This window comes from Protopterus annectens, chromosome 8.part0 (genome assembly GCF_019279795.1).
Source record: "Protopterus annectens isolate FY-2018-M chromosome 8.part0, PAN1.0, whole genome shotgun sequence".
Taxonomy (NCBI): Eukaryota; Metazoa; Chordata; order Ceratodontiformes; family Protopteridae; genus Protopterus; species Protopterus annectens.
Genome location: NC_056741.1, coordinates 190,446,117 through 190,470,254, shown reverse-complemented (window position 1 = coordinate 190,470,254; position 24,138 = coordinate 190,446,117). Strand labels below are relative to the sequence as shown.

Below are 24,138 nucleotides of genomic sequence, written 5' to 3'. Positions count from 1 at the left end.
AGCGGCCACACCGACCTTGGCGCCGGGCATCATAGTCGGGGTTTCTTTTTAAATAACTATGCATTTATATATTCATGAGGAAGGAATTTTCATTGAACATGATTGGGCATTTTGAATTATTGATCAATTAGAATTTATGTATTTAACCTTGGATTTTATTAGTCATTGTGTTCTGAGGAAGTCAAACTACTTGATGAAAGCGCTTAACCATTGTGGATGTTAACAATTGTGGATTTTAGCTACGTTTCACTACATTTGTGGATGTGTTTTTTATAATAAATCATTTGTGGACCCACAACATTGTGCTCTATTTTTTGGTTTGCCTGCCTAATAGGACTTTGGGGTCCTGTATTCACCTGGTGCTGCACCAGGTGGGTGCACCCTGGTATCCCAGTGAACATGTCCCAAATTCCTGTAACACTACTCAGATTTCTTTAACCTGGGTAGGAGATAGCTGCTGGGGCATTGCTACCCCTTTCACTGAGGTGTCAGTTCGAGCCGCACTGAGGAGATCAGTCACAAGATCTCCCTCAGAATCCTCCTGCAATCTACTGCAAATGCTCAGCACAAGGGCCTCCCTATCATGGTAAGGTTTTATCATGTTAACATGGTACAATTTGTGCTCCAGCCTCCTGCCTAGCAGTTTTACCATGTAGTTAAAATCACTTCCCTTCCTTACCACCCTGTAGGGTCCCTCCCAAGCTGCTTGCAGCTTGTTGTGTCTGACAAGACTGATAACGATTACCTGCTGCCCTACATCATACTCTCTAGCTCGAGCATTACTGTTATACCTTACCTTTTTCTGTTGTTGGGCATCTGCCAGGTTTTCTTGGGTCAAGCCCATGAGTTCCCTTAGCCTTGTTCTGAGGTTTAGGACATATGCCACAACAGACTCCTTGTGAGATTCACACTCACCTTCCCACTCATCTTGAATTAAATCTAGAGGTCCCCTCACCTTATGCACATACAACTCAAAGTGTGAAAAACCTATCAATTTCTGGGAAACCTCCCTGTAACCAATCAACTGTTGGGGCAAATATTAGTCCCCCTCCTTCTTAAACTGGTCTGCAAATGCCCATAGCATGGACTTGAGTGTAGAGTTTAACCTCTCAACAAGACCATTAGTCTGGGGATGGTAGGGGGGTGGTCTTCAGGTTCTTCACCCCACAGTACTTCCACAGACAAGCCAGCAGGTCTGACATGAAATTTGAACCTCTGGTGTGGCGGATGTAGAGTACAAAAACACCTTTAGTGATCACTGTACACAAGCTAGAGGAATTCCCTATCCACACCACTACAAGCCAATTGCCAACCAATTTTTATGTGGTGTGGATGTCCCACCACTGCCAAACAATTAATATGTGATGCCCGTGCACTGGCCCAGCAATCAGGGAGCCTAAATCCTCACCAACAACACCAGTGAGGGGTATCCACATAGGGGAGTATAACAAATACACACGCAGTAAAGTACAATTTCCCTTAAGAGCACACAGAGATCACAGTCAGTCTGGGGATGGTTTCTCCCTTTCTCTTCAGATACCCAATGAGACTCCCCACTGGCACAGCTATAGGGTCCAGATCTCACCTTAGTGGGCAAGCTAAGACATCCTGTACCCTCTCTGTCCAACCAGTGCTTTGTGTCCCTGCCCACTTAGCTGACACACGCACTTTGATATAAGGGTTATAAACAATCTCACAGACACTCCTGGGGAAGGCTGGCACAGGTTGTCCAGCTGTGCCCCCTTTAACCTAGACTGTACCATAGAAATCACTGCCACCACCCACTAATGTTTATCAGCTGCCAAAAAGGCCCTTATCAAAGGGTGTCCAGTTCTACTGTGCAATATTATTATCCAAATGATAAGTGCAACCGAACAGTCAAGGCTTATTTGGAGTGGCTTTGTACGGTTATCACTATATATATATATATATATATATATATATATATATATATATATGTAATGTACTCTAGAGCTTAAACTATCTTTACACAAAACAGCCACAGTTGAAAGGTTTAAAATATTTAATAATAAATAATAAAAACATAGGACAATATTTCTTACTGCACAGTGCTAATTAAGAGTTCAGAGATCACAGAGAAATAAATAATACAGTAGAAACATTCTGACATCAGTACAGAAAAAAAACTAATCTAATCATCCTATTTACTAGCTATATCTAAGAGAAAACACATTTCTAAAATGAACTTACATATAGTGTATAGGCAGAGTGCTGGTGATGTTAGATGCTCTCAAGACAAATGAAAAATGCTCTGAGTCTCTCTGTCCTTAAAGTGATAACACAGTACCAATGACTCATTTCAGATTATATCATTATTTTCTGTTTCCCGGGATAACAGAAGCTGAGAGTATAACAGCCCTTTTGATCTTGCACCTGGTCAGGAAGCTACAGCAATAAAAGATATTATACATGCAAATTTTAGCAATTAACTCTAGTCTCAAAAACCAAGCAAGAATTTCTCCATCCAGACATCTCAGCTCCGGGTTATGTGATCAAAAATTACACAATGCTTTACTTATCAGCTTTCCTACAGCAGAGTATACTGTTGTTACATTTTTGCAGTTCCACATTTAACACCATTTTCTTCCATTTAAGAGAACAAGCCTGTGGCTTATATCAATATTTACAAATGACCGAATTATCGACAAAATTCTATCTGGCTAGGCTGGCAGCCTTCACCTATCTTCACATTTCCATAAAATTGTAAACACACACACATTAACTCTGGTGTTCTCTGAAGGTAAGACTAGAAAGAAATGGGCTTTGAAAAATGAACGCCGTCTTGAAAGTTTGCCATTCTTAATATTACTACCCATAAATTACTAAACCAAAACCTGCATATCTTACTTATTCTTTTTGCCTTAGTTAAGTTATACAGTACTCAAAATTGTTGGACCCTTCTAAAATTTCTTGGATATGCTTCGGAAATATGGCTTTTAAATATGTATCCTCACATAAACTTATAACAAAGAATATGAATAAATGTTCCTATTACCAGCAATATTGGAATCTTCTCCTTGAACATATATTAAAATATTAATTTAGGCTAAGTTACCTTGCTCCAACAAATATCTCCATTGGTGACAGTATGCAGATGTCTGTGTCAAGTCTAACTTTTATCTTTTTAGTATCTTAGCAATATAACTCTGTTTCTTTTTTCTTTTTCTCCTTTTTTTTTTTTGTAGCACTTGTATATAGTATAGACAGTTTTGTTTTAGAATCCTTTATTTCCTTGATGGTCATTGCACATTTTTAATGACTGTCTTATTGTTTATTACTTCAAATAACACTGTAAAGCAAAATAAAACTTTCTGAAAAAAGTATATAACCAAGTAAGAAATGCAATTTGTCAGTTCATACTTTTAGAGTTAAAAGTGGGCCACAGAGTCCACAATATTGTAAAACTGAATTTGAGGTATAGTCTTCATTGTAATATAACAAATTCTGTTACATGAGAAGGATACATATTTACTATATATTTTTATTTTTATTATATATTTAAGAAAATGTTGAAAAACCCTACATCAAATACAATATTGTGTTTCTCCAACAAAAACAAAACAAACAAATGTTCAGCCAAATATCTGTTTCTTTTTTGTCAGTGATGGTACTTTGCAGAACAAAGAGAAATACTCCATGCTGCCTAATGATTGTAAATATATACCTGGTATTTGTTTAATTAATAGGCATATTTGCATGTACATGTTCTAGTTATGGCAGATTATGAGCATAATGTTCTATATAATATCAGACTGATATAATCATCATGGTCATTTTTATTGGTACTATTACTATACAGTTACATATATAAGCTCAGTTTGCATAATTTTCATGTACTTCATTAAACGACTGTTTACAGCCAGTTTATGCAGGTTTAACTTCATTGTTCAGCTCTATTAATGAAATATTTTTTTTCTTTTGGAGTCATGAAATTGTTCATTTTCTTGATTGTACTTAAAAGTTACAAACAAAGTTATGAAAATCTACTGTCCTATCCCTCACATGTCTGTCATCCAAATCCTTTTCAGTGTTGTCTTGCAAGAGCTGCATTTCTCATAATGTAAGTAAAATATAAACCTAGAATGCTAAATCTGTTATTCGTAAATGTGAGCATTAAAAATGTACATTAGAAATGTAATTTATCATTCTTCTGAATTCTTTCCTTTTAGAATTTAAACAGCTGCGACTTGTTGATGGCGGTCATCGCTGTGAAGGAAGACTAGAGGTATTTCATAATGGGACATGGGGAACTGTTTGTAACAGTGATCTGTCAAAGCATTCTCTCATTATGAACATAGTTTGTAATGAGTTAACATGTGGAGAGACTGGTGAATTGCATAGTCAACCTATTTTTGGAAAAGGTCTGAATTATAAATCGATCGACAATGTCAACTGCCTAAGGCATCACAACTCTCTTTGGCAATGTCCTTCATCTCCCTGGGTTAGCAAGCCATGTAGTCCTGATGAGGAAGTTCATATATCCTGCTCTGGTAAAAAATAAATAAATAAATAAACACCATCTCCTTTATTCAGTTCCAAAACTTTAGTGGCATGTTGTCTAAAATCTGATTATTTTCATCTTACACAGGAAATCAGAAAATACCTTATGGGACAGCAATTCCACTACCATGCAAAAACAAGTCATTGGGTCTGGATTGCACAGGTAAATTAGTGACTGACTATTCCTTATTTATACATTCCTTTCCAGGTTTGAATTTTTTCTGAATCATTTTTGATGAGATCATGCAGATCATATTTGCATATGTAGTTCAAACCATCCGCCATGTATTATTTTAATAAAAATCGCTCATATAACATTACAAAAGAAAGCAAAAACATCAATATCTGCTGTTGTAGTAATATTTCATATTTAGGTATTTTGTGTCAATTAAAACTATATGCATTGTAGTGTAATGTTTTAGAATTTTGTATCAATTACAACTACAAGGCATAGTAGTGTGATGTTTGAAAGCAGTATTTGTAAAACTAGCAATGTATAAAAATCCATATTTTGTAGGGTATTAATGTGAAGTTTAGGAGTGATTGGGAGGGGGCACAGAGGTGATACAGAGGGTTAGTTTGCTTAACAGCAGTGTAGCTATCTATTTGCCTGATTGCAGGGCATAATAGTTTTGTAGATGGGAAATGTCAAGCTGGATGAAGCTCCCCTTGGTGAAATATTTTATCACTGAGATTTTTAAAAATATTTACATTTAAATTTAGTTTAATGCAGTATTATAATTTATGTAAAATACTTTGTTAAATATCAGGCAGGTATTTAGTTCTACAGTACTAACTGAGAATGTATAAGTACTGCAATGTTTTCCTTTTCCTCTGGAGATGATCTGTCGTTGTACAATATAGTGTTTGCAGCAATGATTAACTTGCTCCCAGGTGAACTCCAAGCATGACACAATAGATTAGTTTCATTACTAGTATCTCATATTTAATACAGAATCTCTTTCCTTCCCTTACTCCATATAACAGGCAATTTTTTTCATTTCATATAGAAATAAGTCATCAGGACACCCTCTTGACTAGCTATCACAAATAGCTTTGCTATCTACTTTCTTGCTCTATTTAAAGACTTGTCTTTCCACTGTTTCTTTGTAATGTTTTGCAACATTCCTGCAAGACTACAAATTGATTGTTCCTTTCTTCCATGACTTGGACTCAAGGTGGAAGGTGTATACTTTTTCCATTAAAGACACTGGTGTTATGTCTTCTCTGTCTTTCCATACTAGGAATATCTGTAAACAAAATAATTTTCTGCTTTAAAAATCAGTTTCCTGCCTACTATCAATGTCCTCTGTGATCGCTTTTCTTTAATGTTGCACTCTTTGTATTTTAGCTTGAGTGGATACCATCTTCTCAGTTTCTTTTGCTTCAGTGTGTTGCACTTTCACTATAGAGTGTATCCCTGAATAAAATGCAGTTTTACCTTCTTTTGTAAATAGTATGTTTTTACTCATGTTCTCTGCCTTAAACTAGAAATAAGACTGCTCAGAACTATGCGTTCTCCTGCTTATCTCATATTTTGTACTCACTTTATGCCAAAGATCATTTTATTCCCTTTGTTTCTGTGAGTACTGTTTATAAAGTCTATAAAACATAGGTCTTTAACTGATTTTTACTTCAATGTTTTCTGTCAATTCAAGACTTTGTTTTCCTGGAAGCTCCCCGGCGGGTCATGGGAATAACGCCACTGGATCGCTAGTCGGCATCGTTTATGGTCGGAACTATGACGGTATCTGATCGTCTTCGAACCTCTGACTTTCATTCTTGATTAATGAAAACATTCTTGGCAAATGCTTTCGCTTTCATTCGTCTTGCGCCAGTCCAAGAATTTCACCTCTAGTGGCACAATACGAATGCCTCCAGCCGTCCCTCTTAATCATGGCCCCAGTTCCGAAAACCAACAAAATAGAACCGGCGTCCTATTCCATTATTCCTAGCTGAAGTATTCAGGCGACTGGCCTGCTTTGAACACTCTAATTTATTCAAAGTAAACGCTTCGGACCCCCGGGACACTCAATTAAGATCATCGAGGGGGCGCCGAGAGGCAGGGGCTGGGACAAGCGGTAGCTCACCTCGCGGCGGACTGCCAGCCAGATCCCAAGATCCAACTATGAGCTTTTTAACTGCAGCAACTTTAATATACGCTATTGGAGCTGGAATTACCATGGCTGCTGGCACCAGACTTGCCCTCCAATAGATCCTCGTTAAAGGATTTAAAGTGTACTCATTCCAATTACAGGGCTTCAAAAGAGTCCTGTATTGTTATTTTTCATCATTACCTCCTCGAGTCGGCAGTGGGTAATTTGCATGCCTGCTGCCTTACTTGGATGTAGTAGCCGTTTATCAGGCTCCCTCTCCGGAATCGAAACCTGATTTCCCATTACCCGTGGTCACCATGGTAGGCACAGATAGTACCATCGAAAGTTGATAGGGCAGACATTCAAATGTCGCGTCGCCACCACAAGGGCACACGATTGGTCCGAGTTTATCTAGAGTCACCAAAGCTGCCGGGCCGAGACCCAGATTGGTTTTGGTCTGATAAATGCATGCATCCCCGGAAGGTCAGGGCTCGTCAGCATGTATTAGCTCTAGAATTACCACAGTTATCCAAGTCAAAGGAACCACAACTGATTTAATGAGCCATTCGCAGTTTCACTGTAGCATCCGTGTGCACTGAGACTTGCATGGCTTAATCTTTGAGACAAGCATATACTACTGGCAGGATCAACCAGATAGCAGCACCTCGGCAGGCGGAGGGATGAGAGGCCGAAGCCCGCCACCTCCATCCGCTGGAGGGGTCCCTCTCCCCACAGAGGGGGTACCCCGAGTGCTGGTTGTGGATCGGCGGCCGTGACCCCGGAGGGCCACGGGCTGGCATGGAGCGCTGCTGCTCTAGAGCCAGAGAGGGAGGGAGGGAGGGAGAGCTCCTGGAGCTCCTGCGCTCAGGGGGGTGCCCACCAAAGCGGGGAGCGGCCCGGCGCATCACAGGACCCCTGTGCCTCAGCTCGGGCTCATCGGTCTCACCTCGACTTCGCCGCTGGGGGGGTGCGAAACATTCTGCAACCCCCATCCGTGCCTCACTCCCAGGGAGGAGAGGCTCAACCCGCTGGCCGTGACCCACAGGGCTATGCCGCAGGGGCGCTCCGCCAGTGGGAGTCGGTTGGCCCGATCGATCGGTGTGGACTGCGGGGAGAGGCACTTTGGCCGACCCCGCCACCAGGGCGACCGCCGGGAGGCATTCTCCCCAGGGCTGGGACCCGGACTCGCACTCCTCACGGGACACCCCTTCATCCCTTACCTCCTGGAGGCTGCCAAATCGTGCCGGATCATGCATGCCTGGTGGATGACCGGGGGTACAGACCCGCGGGGTGCGACCGACCCCATGGAACACCCCTCGGCCATGGAGGGGCAGATCCACTCTCATCGGGACTTCCGCACCCCTACACTTTCCCATCCAGAGGGGTTGCAGGGACTTTGCGATATTTCGTGGATGCCATCGGGCACCGGGGGGGGGGGTTCGGACGCCTTCTGCCTGCCAGGCTGGAGTTTTCGGGGTCCCGCGGACTCCTGCCGGTCGCTCCTTTGAGGAAGTCAACCCGAAGTTGGCCATTGTCCGGATCCCCCCTCACCCAGGTGGGAGCTCTCCTGGCTGATCTGAGACCCTCTCTCCCTTCCGGACTTCCATGGGGGAGGGACCCCTCCAGGCTTCCACTTCTACTGGGGTGGGAGAGGCCCCCCTCCCGGGCTAGATATCTCCTGGAGGCTGCTGGATCATTCTGTGTCTGCCGTGTCCTCACAGCCTCCCGGGGGGCCCCCTCCAATCCCAGCCAGCCCCGCGGAACTCCCTCCGTCTGCGGAGGGGTAGATCCGCTCTCATCGCGACTTCCGTGGCCCGCTCCTTTCCCATCCAGTGCTCCACGGTCCCCATCTCCCCCAGATCTCCTGGAGGCTGCCTGGCAGGGCCGTGTCCCCTGTGCCCTCAGAGCCCCTTGGGGGACCTCGCTCTAAAAACACTGCCTCTTGACGAAGCCGTAGACTTCTTCAACTCTAGATTCCTTTCTATCCTAACTCCCTAGCTCCAACACGAACCAAAAGAGTTAAAGCCAAAACAGCACCCTGGCTTACAAAATCTACCAAGAAAATTATGCAACAAAGAGACAAATCTTGGAAAATCTATCTCCACCATGAACAGCCGGAACTGCTACTAAAATACAAACAGCTCCGAAACCTAGCCAAAAAACAAGTCATTAAAGATAAAAAATCCTACTACAACCACCTACAAATAAAACATACAAAAAACCCCAAACAATTTTGGAACTCTATAAACACCCTCCTCAAGCCTGGTACCAGAAAAAACCCTTGTCCCGACACCAGCAAATCTGACCTGGAAATTGCTGAACTATTCAATACCTTCTTCACCTCCTCCATTGCTGAGTTAACCAAAACCTTCCCAAATAACATCCCCCCAACCTCCTCCCAAGCTTCCACCCCACCTCCTCCCACTCCTCATATTTTTCAAACTTAAACCAGTATCCACCAACCTCATAAAGAAATTTCTCTACAATCTTAAACCTTGCACCAGTGCTCCTGACAACATTCCCTCCTCCTTCTTAAAAATTGCCTCTGACCAGTGTTGCTCTTCCTATCAACATCCTGATCAATAGATCACTTCTTGAGTCATCTGTGCCAAAATTATGGCATTCTGCTTTTATTCTCGCTCTCCACAAAGGTGGCAAAAACTGTAACTTCTCCAACTTCCGCCCCATAGCCATCCTTTCTCCCATCTCCAAACTTCTCGAAAAATGCATTCACATACAGCTCTTTATTTATTTATTTATTTATTTATTTATTTATTTTTTTATTTTACATTTGTTGACCGGGCTAGTCTGGCTGGATACATGTCCATTTTCAGCAGAGGCCCGAGGAGAAAAGCTCCACTATATACTAAGTACATTACATAAAAATTGACTTCTCTAGGATATAGCTAAATCAGAATTACAAAAACAAAAAGAATGAAAGATACTTTCAAAGAGAAACAAATTTACAATATGCAGTTCTTAAATAGCAACAATTGTACAAAATATGTACATACTTAAATCTCTAAAAATAATAGGAACAGAACTGAATAAGGTAGAGATGAAAAGAGTGGAGGAGAAACAGAGTGAGAGAAGATGGTTAGTCAGGTGTACAGCAGGAACAAAGCCAATGATTTTGGAAGTACAGTTTAATTTTCTGTTTGAAAAGTGGCAGGGATGTAGTCAGAGTTATGTCACTTGGTAAGAGATTCCAACTTCTACCTATTGTGTTAGTGAATAGAGAATCACCTGCTGTGTTGTTTGCTTTTATAGATCTTGTCATGAGTTTACTAGAGGAGCGAAGTGAGTTAAGATTGTTGTAAGGGATTAAAAGAGAGTATTGGGGTGTTGTCAGGTAGGTGTAATATATTTTGGGCAATAGTCAGTTGAGGAATTATAAGGTAGATTTGGAATTCAAACCAGCCTAGTAGTTTTAGGTTTATACAATGGTGGGTCCTAAAGGGGTTACTAGTGGTGAAGCGAGCAATGTTGTTATAGCAAGTTGCAAGTTTGTTAAGATTAATTTTCTTAAGGTTTGTATAAATAGGGGAGGCATATAGGAGAGTTGATAAAAGATGAGATTGTGCAATCTTGGTTCTAGTTGCTGGGGTTAGAAAAGGTTTGATACGATATAGGGATCCTATTTTTCTGTTAACTAACTTGATGTTGTTGTTAATGTGCTGATCGAAGGAGAGATTATTGTCAATGGTTATTCCTAAAAGTTTTGTAGTTGGATCAGGTGAGATGATAGTACCATTATTTGAGGAAATGGTAAAGTTTAAAGGGGGGGACCGAGTGGTGGGGGAGAAGAGGAGGAGTTTTGTTTTTTTGGCATTTAGTAGGAGAAACCGTCTAGAAAACCATGTTTCTACAGTATTAAAGATATTTTGGGTCAGTGAGATCAGTTCTGTAGTGGATGGTGCAGAACAGATAAGGGTCGAATCGTCTGCGTATTGTATGCAGGTTGCTTGTGGGATTGCAGTCTGAAGATCGTTAATAAAGAGGGAGAACAGAAGTGGACCAAGAATGGAGCCCTGGGGAACTCCGATGGAAATGGGCAAGAGTGATGAGATATGGTTTTCCCATAGTACTGCTTGTTGTCTGTTGTTAAGATAAGATCTAAACCAATTAATGGCAAGGTTATCACAAGAGAGAGATTCAAGAATGTTAATTAAGAGAGTGGTTGACCATGTCGAAAGCTTTAGAGAGATCAATGAAAAGAGCGGAAGAGAGAATATTGTTGTTTCGATTCTTGTTGATAGTATAAGCAAAGGAAAGAAGGGCAGTGGTGGTACTGTGGTGAGGTCTAAAGCCATGCTGACAGTTTGCTATTATGCTGTGAAGAGAGAGATAGTGCACAAGTTGCTGATGAATACATTTTTCCATGATTTTTGCTAGGGGTGAGAGAAGGGCAATTGGTCTAAAGTTGGAATAGTCAAAGGAGTTACCACCTTTATGTAGTGGGATAATATAGGAGACTTTCCAGATGTCAGGGATGGTTCCCTCTTGGATAGTTCTGTTTATAAGTAAGGATATAGGGTATGCAATTTCTTTGGCAGCTTTCTGAAGGAAAAGAGAAGGGAGCTTGTCAGCAGAAAGGGTACAAGGTCTCAGTTTGTGAATGAGTCTGGAAATGAAAGAAGTAGATATAGGTTTTAGAGAGAAGTTGTAGGAGGAGTTAGCTGTATTAGTTGGAGTATAAGAGTTGTTGGTGTTCATTTGTTTGGCTAGGGATTGAATAGTTTCAGAGAAAAAAAGAGTTGAATGCATTAGCAGTCTGGAGAGGGGTTTCTGGGTCAGCATTTAGTGGGGAAGGAGTTTTAGCAATTCCTGGGGAAAGAAGTCTATTTACTGATGACCAGAATTGTTTAGAATTGTTAAGATGAGTTTCCTGAAGTTCACAGTAGAATTTTTTCTTGTCAGATATTATTGATTTCTTAGCCAGATTTCTAAGCTGGCGGAAATGAACTAAATCAGGGTTTTGTCTATGGCATCTCCATTTAGTCCATGCTTTGTTTCTAGTATGAATGAGTTTTTTAGTATCATTGGTAAGCCATGGGGCTGTTTTAGTCTTTACTCTAATGGAACGTTCTGGAGCATGTGTATCAAGTATGGATAAGAAGGTAGTATTAAAGAATAAGACTGCCTCTTCCAGGGGAAGTGATTTTAAGCAATTCCAATTGCATGCTCTCAGTTCAGCTTGAAAAAGGTCTATATTAAAATGCTTGATAGAGCGAATTATCCTTGTATTTGGGAGGTTAACACATTCTGACTTTTGTCTAGTAATGTAGGTTAGGGAGTGGTCACTAATATCGTCTGGCATAGTACCTACTTTATACTGTTTGTTGACTTTATTTGTGAGTATCCAGTCTAATATACTCTCTCTCTTACTGGGCTTATTGACTCTTGTAGTTGAGTTAATAGTTTGGGTGAAACCATGTAGGTTAATATGAGAGGAGGGATTCTCAGCATTAATAGTGTTCCAATCTATGTTAACGTCGCCAAGAATTATAGTTTCTTGGGGGTAGGTGGTAGAAACCCAGCTAAGAAAGTCTTCTAATATTGGAATGTTATTACCTGGAGGAAGATACAAGCATATAAAGTAAAGGGCTTTTTTGGCATTAAGTTGGAGTTTAATAATGATGGCTTCTATTTTGCTATCTTGGTTTGGACATGCTGATTGAGTAGAGATGTTAAGTTGATTTTTGAAAAGAATTGCTACTCCACCACCTTTACATTTTAAGCGGTCATGTCTTACTATATTATAACCTTGGGGTATAATCTCAGAGTCTTTTGTGCCTGGGTTTAGCCAGGTTTCTGAGAGGCATAGAATGTCAAAAGAGTGGATATCTAAGAGGGCCTGGATGTAGGGTATTTTCTTATTTATACTTTGAATGTTAAGGTGTCCTATGAGGAAGTTATTATTGAGGTTAGATGAGCAGCTTTGGGGAGGAGGGGAGATAGGGCCAGGGTTGGGGTGGATGTCACCATCTTGTAAGGTAGGATTAACTAGTTTAGTTAAATAGTTGCTCTTTAGAAATGTTAGAAGTTTTGTTTTTTTGTCTGATTGTAAGAGGTAGGTAAGGTGATATAGCCTGTGGAATTTAGATAGATGATAGCTAGGGGTGGAATTAACATTTGAGTAGGATGTGAAAGTGTATATAGTAGAAGTGTGTTTTTGTGAGGAGTTATGATAGACGTTAAGTGAAATTTCAAAGAAGGTGAGATGGTACATTGAGAGAAGGGTGATCAAGAGTAAGACTGAGAGTATAGGCATAGTTGGTAGGTAGGGAGTCATTATTTAGTAGTCTGAGAAGTGAGGAGGAAAGAGGAACAAAAAGGAAAGAGGATGTGTGTGGTAAGCTAGAGAGGGGGTAGTATACATTCCTAACCGAACATCAACTGCTCTCTCCTACCCAACATGGCTTCCGCCCAGGACACAATACCAACACAGCCCTTCTCTCCTTTTTACACTCTATCAATTTAGCCCAAGATTCTGGTAACTTAGTTTCATCTGTTCTATTAGACCTTTCTAAAGCCTTTGATACCATCTCACACACCCATCTACTTAACCATCTATCTAACCTTAACATCTCACCTAAAACTCTTTCCTGGTTCTCCAGTTATCTTTCTAACAGGTCCCAAGCTGTGAAATGGGGCAAATCCTCTTCCACATTCCTTCCAACACCCACAGGAGTTCCCCAAGGTTCCATTCTTGGCCCTCTGCTATTCAACATCTTTATTAATGATTACCACAAAACCATTCCCTTCACCAAAATTGTCCAATATGCAGATGACTCCACTCTCATCTGCTATGCCTCCAACCAAACTGAACCCAAGGCTCTAACTCAATCTGCCTTCTCAACCACTGAAAAATGGATGCACCAAAACCACCTCTCACTAAACGCCAACAAAACTAAAATCCTCCTATTTTCCCCCTCAAAATCCACCCACATTGACAAAAACTCATTCCAAATTACGAGCCTCAACAACTCAGTCATTGATATTATTCCCTCCACCAAACTCTTGGGAGTCACCATTGATGAAAACCTAAAATTCAATGCCCACAGCCAGCTCAACATCAAGAAAACCCACATAAAACTCGGCCTACTCTACAGGAATAATCACTTCCTCTCTCCCTCTACTAGACTGACCCTGGCCACAACTTACCTTCGCCCATCCCTTCTATATGGTGCTCCTCTACTTACTAATCTATCTTCCACCCTTACCTCCAGACTAGAAGTATGCTACAACAAAATCTTCAGATTTGCCACTAATGCAAAAGCCTCCTCCCACCACTGCTCCTCCCTACTAACTATAAACTGGCTAGAACTCCCCCAATCAACTAGACTTCCTCCAATTAGTCTCAGCCCACAAATTACTATATCAACCCAGCAGCTGCCCTGCCTTATCTAATATCTTCCAACCTTACAGCCCTCCAAGACCCCTTAGATCCACTCACCAAAACCTCATCTCCATCTATAAACCTAAGCATCCTGCTGGTCAGCTTCTACTCTCCTTCACCCTAGCTAAAAAATGGAATGCCCTGCTCTCCACTCTGAGAGCTTGTGACAACCTAAACACTTTCAAAAGACTATTACACTCCTACCTGCTTCTTCACAGAAAATGTAACTGCACTCCTCACACCATACCTCCCAACCTCCCCCCTTCCTTCTCTCCTGGCTAACCTCCTTTCCCTTCAAACCTCTCTCTCATATTCTTACTATAAGTTATAACCAATCTCCTCACAGCCACTCACTCTTATGTCTGTCTCTCTTCCTCTCCTTCATAACTACTTGTAATATTCTTAACTACTTAGTATTAGATTCCTTCTCTAAAACTTTTTCACAACTATATACTGTATGCAATGTAAAAGAATCGTTCTTTTGTTGCTTCAACTTGATAAGTATCTTAAGAATGTAAAAATTTCTGTACTTGTTATGCAATCCTTCACAGCTTAACAATGTAAACATTATTTTTTAACTTGTTATCTGATAAGTAACTTAGGAATGTGAAAAAAATTCTATATGTTATATACTTGTTATGCGAACCTTTGCAGCTTAACAATGTAAACATTATTTGTAACTTGTTATCTGGAGCTTTTCTCCATGGGCCTCCACTGAAAATGGACTCTCGAGTCCAGTGGACCTCCCTGGTCACCAAACTGGAACAAATAAATAAATAAATGTTCATAGGTGCATAGGAGGTTACCAGGCTAATGGCCTTAGAACCCTTATAAGCCTAGCCAAGTTATACCTAAGTTTCCCTTACAAACTTAACTGTGTCATACCCGAGTTACCATAAATGAGCTTGGTTAGATAGGTGCTATTCGCAGATCTAGTCTAGGATCAACACTGACTGCCCCTGTCCATAAGGGCATGGGTACCACCACAGGATGAATTTGTAGTCTCCCTTCCAATTGTCCCATTGTACTTGAACAGAGTCAGTGAGGAGCTCTGCTTTATGTGAATTGGGAGTGTATTGCAGAGGAGCATCAGACTCTGGAAGATATATCTGTCTCTCCAGCATGTTTGGTTAATGTCACAGGCTAGTTTAAGATCCAGGGAGCAACTGGTTCTTGTCCCATTTGATTTGCAGATGTGCTGCATTTCCATGGTGGATTTTTGTTTTTGTTTGCTATTCTGATGAAGTCTGAGTTACTAAGGGTAAAAGCACTCAATTGTATCATAATAAAGTTGTTCAGTGGTGGCAGTTCCGAAGTCTTTTTTGTTTTTCTTAAGTTTCTGATTCATATTCATTCTTGTTGTTTACACACTGATATAAGCTAGAGGCATACATTTCCACATAAAGTTTTTCATGTGTGGATGGATCTGAAACTTGCCAGGATATTACACAAATGTAGGGAGTTTGTCTTGGTGAAATTTCTAAAATGTTCCAGAGACAGCAGAGATCTGGATTTTAGTTTTATTTTAAATGAGACTGCTTCATGATGCCTGATGAGTGGTGTTAGATAGGGGATGGAGCATTATTCCCTTTTATTTGTCAGGACAAGGTCATGGATGGTGTTTCCCCTAGTGCATAATATGGATAGTTGGCCCTAAGCATTTGTGTTAAAAAATCCAAGGTCCAGGAAGCTTTGGGCTTGAACACTAGTGGTGGTATATATTTCTCATTCTATACCTGTATAGGACCATAGGATCATAGGAAGTTACTAGGGTAATGGCGTTAGGGTCGTTACAAGTCTAGCCAAGTTCTACCCTTGTTTCCACAATCAGCACCTATCGCCCCATCCAAAAGAGACACAGGTGGAACCCCCTGGGTGAATTTATGGTCACTCATGCTATCATCCAGACTGCATTTGAAGAAGGCCAATGAGGTGCTCTATTTGACATGAAGTGGGAGCCTGGTCCAAAGGTCTGGTAACATCTGTGAGACAAATCTGTCCCTCCAGCAGGTTCTGTTAATGTCACATACCAGCTTAAGGTATTTAGCGCGAGTAACCTGTGTATAATTTGACTTGTAGATGCGCAGCATTTCCAGTAAAGCAGGGTCAGAGATTGCCTTGTAAAAAAGGCAGAGAACAACTCTGAGTAGTCTACATGAAACAGAATAAAGTAACAATGATTTCAGATGATCCACATAGGAAAGATGCTGAAGACCTTGAATTTTCCTTGTGAGGAACCTGTGTGGTCTCTCCAATTGCTGTAGGTGCTTGAGTGCTTGGAAAGATAGATACCAAAAGGGGCATCATTGGCCTGATTAGAGAAGAGTACAGGGAGGTTATAACTTCTTTTTTTTTTCTGGAGGCAATGTCCTTACTCATGAGATGAGCAATACAGAATGCCCTTCTTACCACTGTGGAGACATGTGATCAAAGTTAAGGTTGCTGTCAACCTGTGTGCCAAGGTCTCTCACCACTGAAGGCATACTTAGAGTGTTGCTGTTGATGAGGTAGTTAGCAGGTACATTGCTCTTACTGAAAGGGATGATAATACATTTTTTGCATTGAGTTTAAGCCCGTGACTTTGGCACCAATTATTTGTTTGTGTAAGACCGTCTTGTAGTATGTTGACATCGTTTGGAGATTTATTTATTTCTATTGTTAAAGTCCAACTTGTAATGAGCATATTTTCTGAGGAGGCCTGGGGAGAAATGTTCCAGATGCATGTCTTTGTAATGTGGGAGGAAACCAGAGTATCCCAAGGAAACACACACTAATGCAGGGAGGACATGCAGACTCCACACAGAAAGCACCTCAGCCAAGAATCAAACTGGTGAACCACTTGTTGTGAGGTAACAGTGCAACCACTGCGCCACTGAACCATCCATTGTATGACCACTCCCAGTTTGCAGTCATCAACAAACGTTGACAGCCACAGATCTTTAGTTTTTGCTTGTACTTTGGAGAAATAGATTCTGAACAATAGAGCTCCCAGGACTGATCTCTGTGGAACACCACAGGTAACAGGTCTGCTATTGGAAGTGGATTCCCCTATTTTGACTGTATGGGTTCTATCAGTGAGCCATTTAGCAACATACCTAATTATATAATGACTGATACCTTGCTGGGTGAGTTTGTCAATAATGCCTGAGTGGGGGGTAGTGTCTAAAGCCTTGGCTATGTCTAGGTAGGCTTTGTGCACATATTTCCCCTCATCCAGGGCCTTTGTGATTGTCTCAAACAAGCCCACCAAATTTAACAGACATAATCTCCCTTTGACAAAATGAAACAATTAGGGTCAGGTGTTTGGAGATTACCTATATCTTTGTTGATAGGGTTCATGATGATTCACTCCATGGTCTTACAGATAAAGTTCATCAGACTAAAAGGTCTATAGTTCCTGGGGTAAGTGGAAACACCATCTTTGTGCAAGGGGATAATGGTGGCCATTTTCCATTCATCTGGGATGAAGCCAGTGATAAGACTATGACTGAAAAGTACCCAATGGTGTTGCTAATTCTTGTTGGAGCCCATGTAGGACGCAGCCTGGAATGTTATCATATTCCATAGATGCTATGTTTTTGGCCTTAGAGAGGATGTTTACGACCTGCTCTTTAGAGATACAAGGTAGGGAAAGGTGGTATGAATGCCATGGGTTACTTGCAGTGGGGACAGGGAAGTCCAGTTTTCACAGAACCTGTCAGCTAACAGGTTAGCTATGTCCACAAGCTCAGTATATGTAGTACATTAACTACCAGTTCTTTGAAATCTGATCCTTTCCTTTTAGGTTACAGACATAACTAAAGAATGCCTTATAGTTGTCTTTAGTTGAGGGAGCTAGTTTGGATTCATAGTTTGCTTTGGGGGACTTCACAAGAATTCTTATTTGGTTGTTTAAGCTGAGGCGGGAGTGTTTCCAGTTTAGGGTTTGCTCCATCTTACTCTTAGACAGTAATTTCTTCCTCTTATTGTAAAGCCTGTTAATGGCAGTTGTCCACCAGGCAGATTTGGTCTTCCTTGAAGAGCTTGTTTTGGACCTATCAGGTATGGCCAAGTCAATGCAGTTATACAGGTGTTTGTATAAGACATTGGTATAGAACTCAGCATAGCTGCCAGTTCCATCTGAGGCAAGAGGTGCAGTGAAGCTATTTATACCATCCCATAAGAGGTATAGTTGAAGTCACCCAGGACAATGGTATTGGGTTTAAAGCTGAGTGACTCCAGTTCACATAAGTAGGTTCGTTTATATCCCTGAATCACAGGAGGCATTCTGTAGCTAGCTAGATTATGGTAAGAGATTTTGTTGATGTTGAGATAAACATGAAGACGCTCCAGGGTATCAAGATAAGAGTCTCTTCTGGATGAAGACTGAGACACTTTCACCTTTTTTTCCCTTCCTGCATAGTATGTGGTCTACATGTGTGGAAGGCATTATAGCCATGCATAACCTGAACACTCTTTAATGATTTAAACAATTTCTCAATTACTACACAAATCCCTACATCCTCCAAGGTGAGAAGGACTTGCAAGGAGTGTAGTTTCTTGTTTCAACTCTTAGCATTTATCAGTAGCACCTTTATATTTTCCTTTGCTTGTTTCACTCTTTTTGTAGGTTTATTTGGGTGGCTTTGCCTAAAAAGGCACTACAGAGGTGGATAATGTTTTAGCCAATATTCAAACGCCTTCAGGGGGCAGGTGCTCATCACCCCTGGTGAAGCAGCACTCGTCCTCTCAGGCTGACAAATACTGCACCCCATTTCAATCACACCAAAGGCCAAAAAAATTATTGAGGTCACTTATTCTTTGTCCTCATATTAATGCATCATCATTGGAAAAGCAGGATGCTGCTCAGTGTTAGGCCCACACCTGTCTGTGACACATAGTCCAAGAGTTAAATCGTGTCTCTCTTCATAGTGTCCATAATTTGCTTGCATCAGGTCACTATGACAATGTTATAGTGGCACTTGGTACTCAAGGACATCAGAACCACTTTAGTCTGATGAATCCTGGCACCAGACAAGGAATTTAACATTATATTTTCTTTACTGAGCTTGCTAAGTGGTACATCAGTATGTTTTATAATGGAATCCCCTATGAGTAGACTTTTTGAGTTGGGAAGATGCCTGCCTGATGGGCTCAACATCCATGACATTGCGACTCCTAGTGCTATGTTAGGTGGCAATAACTGAAAACTCTGAGTGCTTCTAAGGCTGCTTAATGCCATTATTTCATTTCAGAGGTATTAGTGGTTTGAGTAAGATAAGTTTTAGAGTCCCATCATATCATAGATTATGTGCTTTTTGTAGGCTGTGAGAAGATGTCTTTTGGAGAAAAGCGTTAAAAATCCTTCTGTCAGTGTTGTCTGTGAATGTCAGATTTTGGCTTCCAGTTATATATACCTATCTGTATCCATATCCCTCTCTCTCTTTATATATATATATATATATATATATATATATATATATATATATATATATATATATATATATATATATGTGTGTGTGTGTGTGTGTGTGTGTTTTTATATATATATATATATATATATATATATATATATATATATATAAAACAAATAGATAGATATATATCTACATTTCTCACACGCTGTATTATGCTGTTTGTCTAATTGGTGATCATCAGACAGCATGAGACAACTCTTACACAGTCTCGTGATACTATCTCAGTCAGGCTAGCTACAGAAATTGTGTAAAAGTGCTGGTCTATGGTTTTGACAGTTCTAATTTTGGGGGCAGGGAGTTTGGTACCTGCTGTGGGTACATAGGCAGCTGGGTTTGATTCTGTGGTGTTGGGTTGATTGTACCTGTTGTGGTTGGTAGTTAGGGGTGACTATTTACTTGTAGAGAAAGTACCTTAGTTATCTTGTGCTGCGGGGAGGGCTACCATACTTCTCAACTGTCTAGATTTTTGCAAACTGTCTACATTTTTGCCTCACATTTTTAGTCTGTCCTCATAAAATTTGTGTTTTTTCAGTAAATTACTAAGGATTGAAGTCATTAAATAATGGCATATATGAAGATGCAGACTTCATATCCTCCAGAAAATGTATGTTAACACAAGTCCTTTTACTCTAGCAACTTTCCAAGTTTACAAGAGCAATATTTAAAGCTTGCCCCTATTTTGGGGCCTTTGTCCCCACATGATTTTCAGCTTTGTCTTTGCTGAGAGGTATGAGGCTACTATGCTTGGTGTGCCTTACTGTAGCACAGAATATCTTATTTCTGCTCAGTGCAGTTCACTGTGGCTACAGGTTTACAGTGCTGAAGTCAGTTTGGCTATTCAGACTACTTAATGAAAAAAGCTCTTCTTCTGCACATTACAGCTTGACTGAAGACTATGGTAGCAGTACACAGTTATAGAAAAGCATGGAAAGGGTTGGTGGGTCAGAAACAAAACTGATTTAAAAGGTACAATAAGTGTAGCAGTCTAAATGTACTCCCCTGGGAACAAAATGGAGTCCACATGCTTCAAAGACAAAAATGCATGACTCTTCATATAATATAAAATAACAATGGAAATTCAGACTAGAAACACATAAAGCTCTAGACAATGGTGCTTATCTTCCAGGAATTGCAGAAATACCCAGCTGCCACTGAGTTTAATGACCACAAGCTGTAGATAAAACTCACACAGCTGGCCAAAACTGGCTCTAAGTTTTAAAACTGATTGAAGCAAAGCAATTAGATAAAGCAGTGCTGATTAATCCACATAAGAATGCAGAAAATACAAACTGTGAAATCAAATCAATTTATAGCCACATCTTAAGATTCATCATGACAAATCAGTACTCTCCCACCACCTTGCTAAACCCTGGAACTCTTTTCCACTAGGAATACAACACGAACACTTCATAAAACCATTTAAAGCTCAGCTAAAGTACTACCTACTCAGTTACCAGCTCTGTACATGGGATGGTCTTGGATAATTTCCATGCCCTCACTAACTCCCGCAACTTATTGATGTAACTGGCCATAATACAGTTACTTCTTCACAATCTCTAACTATCTATCAATTACCCCTGTCCGTACTATCTCTAGCTTCTGTTTACATGGACGTCCTCAATACTCCTTCATAATTTGTAACCATCCTCATCTTATAATTACTTCACTGTCTCCTACACAATATCTACTCTGCAGCTGGTTCAGTTTGAAAAATAACTAGACCATTTTAAGCTCAGTGTTAACAAATATTTTACTGTATTCATGTTTTAACTGTCATGTTTTTCATTAACTGTCATATCATTAATATTATTTTATGTTCATTTATTTTGCTATGTATGTACATTTATCATTTTTTTATTAAAAGTCATATTAATTGTGTCTCACATTTTTAGTCTGTCCTCATAAAATTTGTGTTTTTTCAGTAAATTACTAAGGATTGAAGTCATTAAATAATGGCATATATGAAGATGCAGACTTCATATCCTCCAGAAAATGTATGTTAACACAAGTCCTTTTACTCTAGCAACTTTCCAAGTTTACAAGAGCAATATTTAAAGCTTGCCCCTATTTTGGGGCCTTTGTCCCCACATGATTTTCAGCTTTGTCTTTGCTGAGAGGTATGAGGCTACTATGCTTGGTGTGCCTTACTGTAGCACAGAATATCTTATTTCTGCTCAGTGCAGTTCACTGTGGCTACAGGTTTACAGTGCTGAAGTCAGTTTGGCTATTCAGACTACTTAATGAAAAAAGCTCTTCTTCTGCACATTACAGCTTGACTGAAGACTATGGTAGCAGTACACAGTTATAGAAAAGCATGGAAAGGGTTGGTGGGTCAGAAACAAAACTGATTTAAAAGGTACAATAAGTGTAGCAGTCTAAATGTACTCCCCTGGGAACAAAATGGAGTCCACATGCTTCAAAGACAAAAATGCATGACTCTTCATATAATATAAAATAACAATGGAAATTCAGACTAGAAACACATAAAGCTCTAGACAATGGTGCTTATCTTCCAGGAATTGCAGAAATACCCAGCTGCCACTGAGTTTAATGACCACAAGCTGTAGATAAAACTCACACAGCTGGCCAAAACTGGCTCTAAGTTTTAAAACTGATTGAAGCAAAGCAATTAGATAAAGCAGTGCTGATTAATCCACATAAGAATGCAGAAAATACAAACTGTGAAATCAAATCAATTTATAGCCACATCTTAAGATTCATCATGACAAATCAGTACTCTCCCACCACCTTGCTAAACCCTGGAACTCTTTTCCACTAGGAATACAACACGAACACTTCATAAAACCATTTAAAGCTCAGCTAAAGTACTACCTACTCAGTTACCAGCTCTGTACATGGGATGGTCTTGGATAATTTCCATGCCCTCACTAACTCCCGCAACTTATTGATGTAACTGGCCATAATACAGTTACTTCTTCACAATCTCTAACTATCTATCAATTACCCTGTCCGTACTATCTCTAGCTTCTGTTTACATGGACGTCCTCAATACTCCTTCATAATTTGTAACCATCCTCATCTTATAATTACTTCACTGTCTCCTACACAATATCTACTCTGCAGCTGGTTCAGTTTGAAAAATAACTAGACCATTTTAAGCTCAGTGTTAACAAATATTTTACTGTATTCATGTTTTAACTGTCATGTTTTTCATTAACTGTCATATCATTAATATTATTTTATGTTCATTTATTTTGCTATGTATGTACATTTATCATTTTTTTATTAAAAGTCATATTAATACTGTTCTTTGTATATATGTACACTTATTCTGTAAAGTTTGTATAACTACCTTCTACTCATTCTACAAAATAGAGCATTTCTGCCCAGGACTCCATTGAAATTGGGATGAGTACCCAGTCAGACTTTTCTGGTAAATAAAAACAATAAATAAATAAATAAATGGTAAAATTAGTGCAGTACTCTAAATGTACTTTCCTGGATGTAAAATGCTTTGTCTGGGTTTCACCATCAGGAGAGCTTCAGCTTCAAAAGATTCTTAAAGGCAAAATGACTGCTTGTATAATATAAAAGTAACAGGTGGGGAAAAAAGTCTGGAAACAGCTATAGCTAGCTAGTGGCGTTTATCTTCCCAGCGGTGAAGAAACCCTCACTGCCACTTAAACCAATTACCACAAGCTCTACTTAAAACTCACACAGCTGGCCAAAAGTATGTGTTGCTCTAAGTCTGAAAAGTAACTAAAGCACAAAAATTAGATATGGCAGTGTAATTCAATCCACTTAATAGAATAAGAATACAACAATGCAAACTATAAAACTGTAACAACTTAAAGCTAAAGCTATAGCGACAAATTTAGAGAAGAAGAGGTAAGCATACAAAAAATGAGATAACCCGCTGAAAACTGATTTGAATACCTAGGCACAGCAGAGAACTCTACCTTAAAAAAGTGGAAAAATTATTAATATATATAATTTCAGATTTAGTAAACCACAAAAGAGAAAACAGAATATACTAACCACACAAAACTGATTTAAGTGGTAAGTTAAGTGCAGCAGTTTAAATGGACATCCATGGATACAAAATAGACTCCAAACACTTTTACTATTGGTAGGGCATTGGGTTCAAAGAGTCTTCAGGACAAAATGGCTGACTGCTTGTGTAATATAAAATACCAGGGGAAATAAACATTGGAAACAGCTATAGCTTTAGCATGTAGTATTTATCTTTCCAGAAGTGCAGAAGCCCACCACTGCCACTGGGTTTAATGAAAACAAGCTCTAGATACAACTCACACAGCTGTTCAAAACTGGCTGTTTGCTGTAGTTTGAAAAGTGAATGACGGACAGCAATTAAATGCAGGATACCAATTAATCAGGTTAAGAGCACAGTTAAATCACAGTGTAAACTATAAAACCCAAATCATTTTATTAATGTTGTTTCAGATTCAAAGAAGTAATAAAAAAAATCTGGGAAAATGAAAGAACCCAATTAAAATGGATTTAATGATCTAGGAACAGCAAAGAACCCACTTGAAAAAGTAGTATGAGTAGTGAGCTGTCTTCAATTAATAACTGTAACTTCAAATTTATAGAAAACTCGAAAAAGGAGCCACACAAAACTGATTTAAAAGGTAAGATAACTGCAGTAGTCTAAATGTACTTCTGTGGATGTAAAATGGAC

The 24,138-nt window shown here is 39.8% G+C and overlaps 1 protein-coding gene across 1 annotated transcript in view; it reads left to right on the top strand.

Moving 5' to 3' along the window:
* Window positions 1-24,138, top strand: part of LOC122808185 (scavenger receptor cysteine-rich type 1 protein M130-like) — a 234,440-nt gene that overhangs the window by 204,769 nt on the left and 5,533 nt on the right. The window contains exons 3-4 of the mRNA XM_044079153.1: window positions 4,191-4,511; window positions 4,610-4,684. Of these exons, the coding sequence (XP_043935088.1) occupies window positions 4,191-4,511; window positions 4,610-4,684 (396 nt within the window). The remainder of the gene's footprint in view (window positions 1-4,190; window positions 4,512-4,609; window positions 4,685-24,138) is intronic.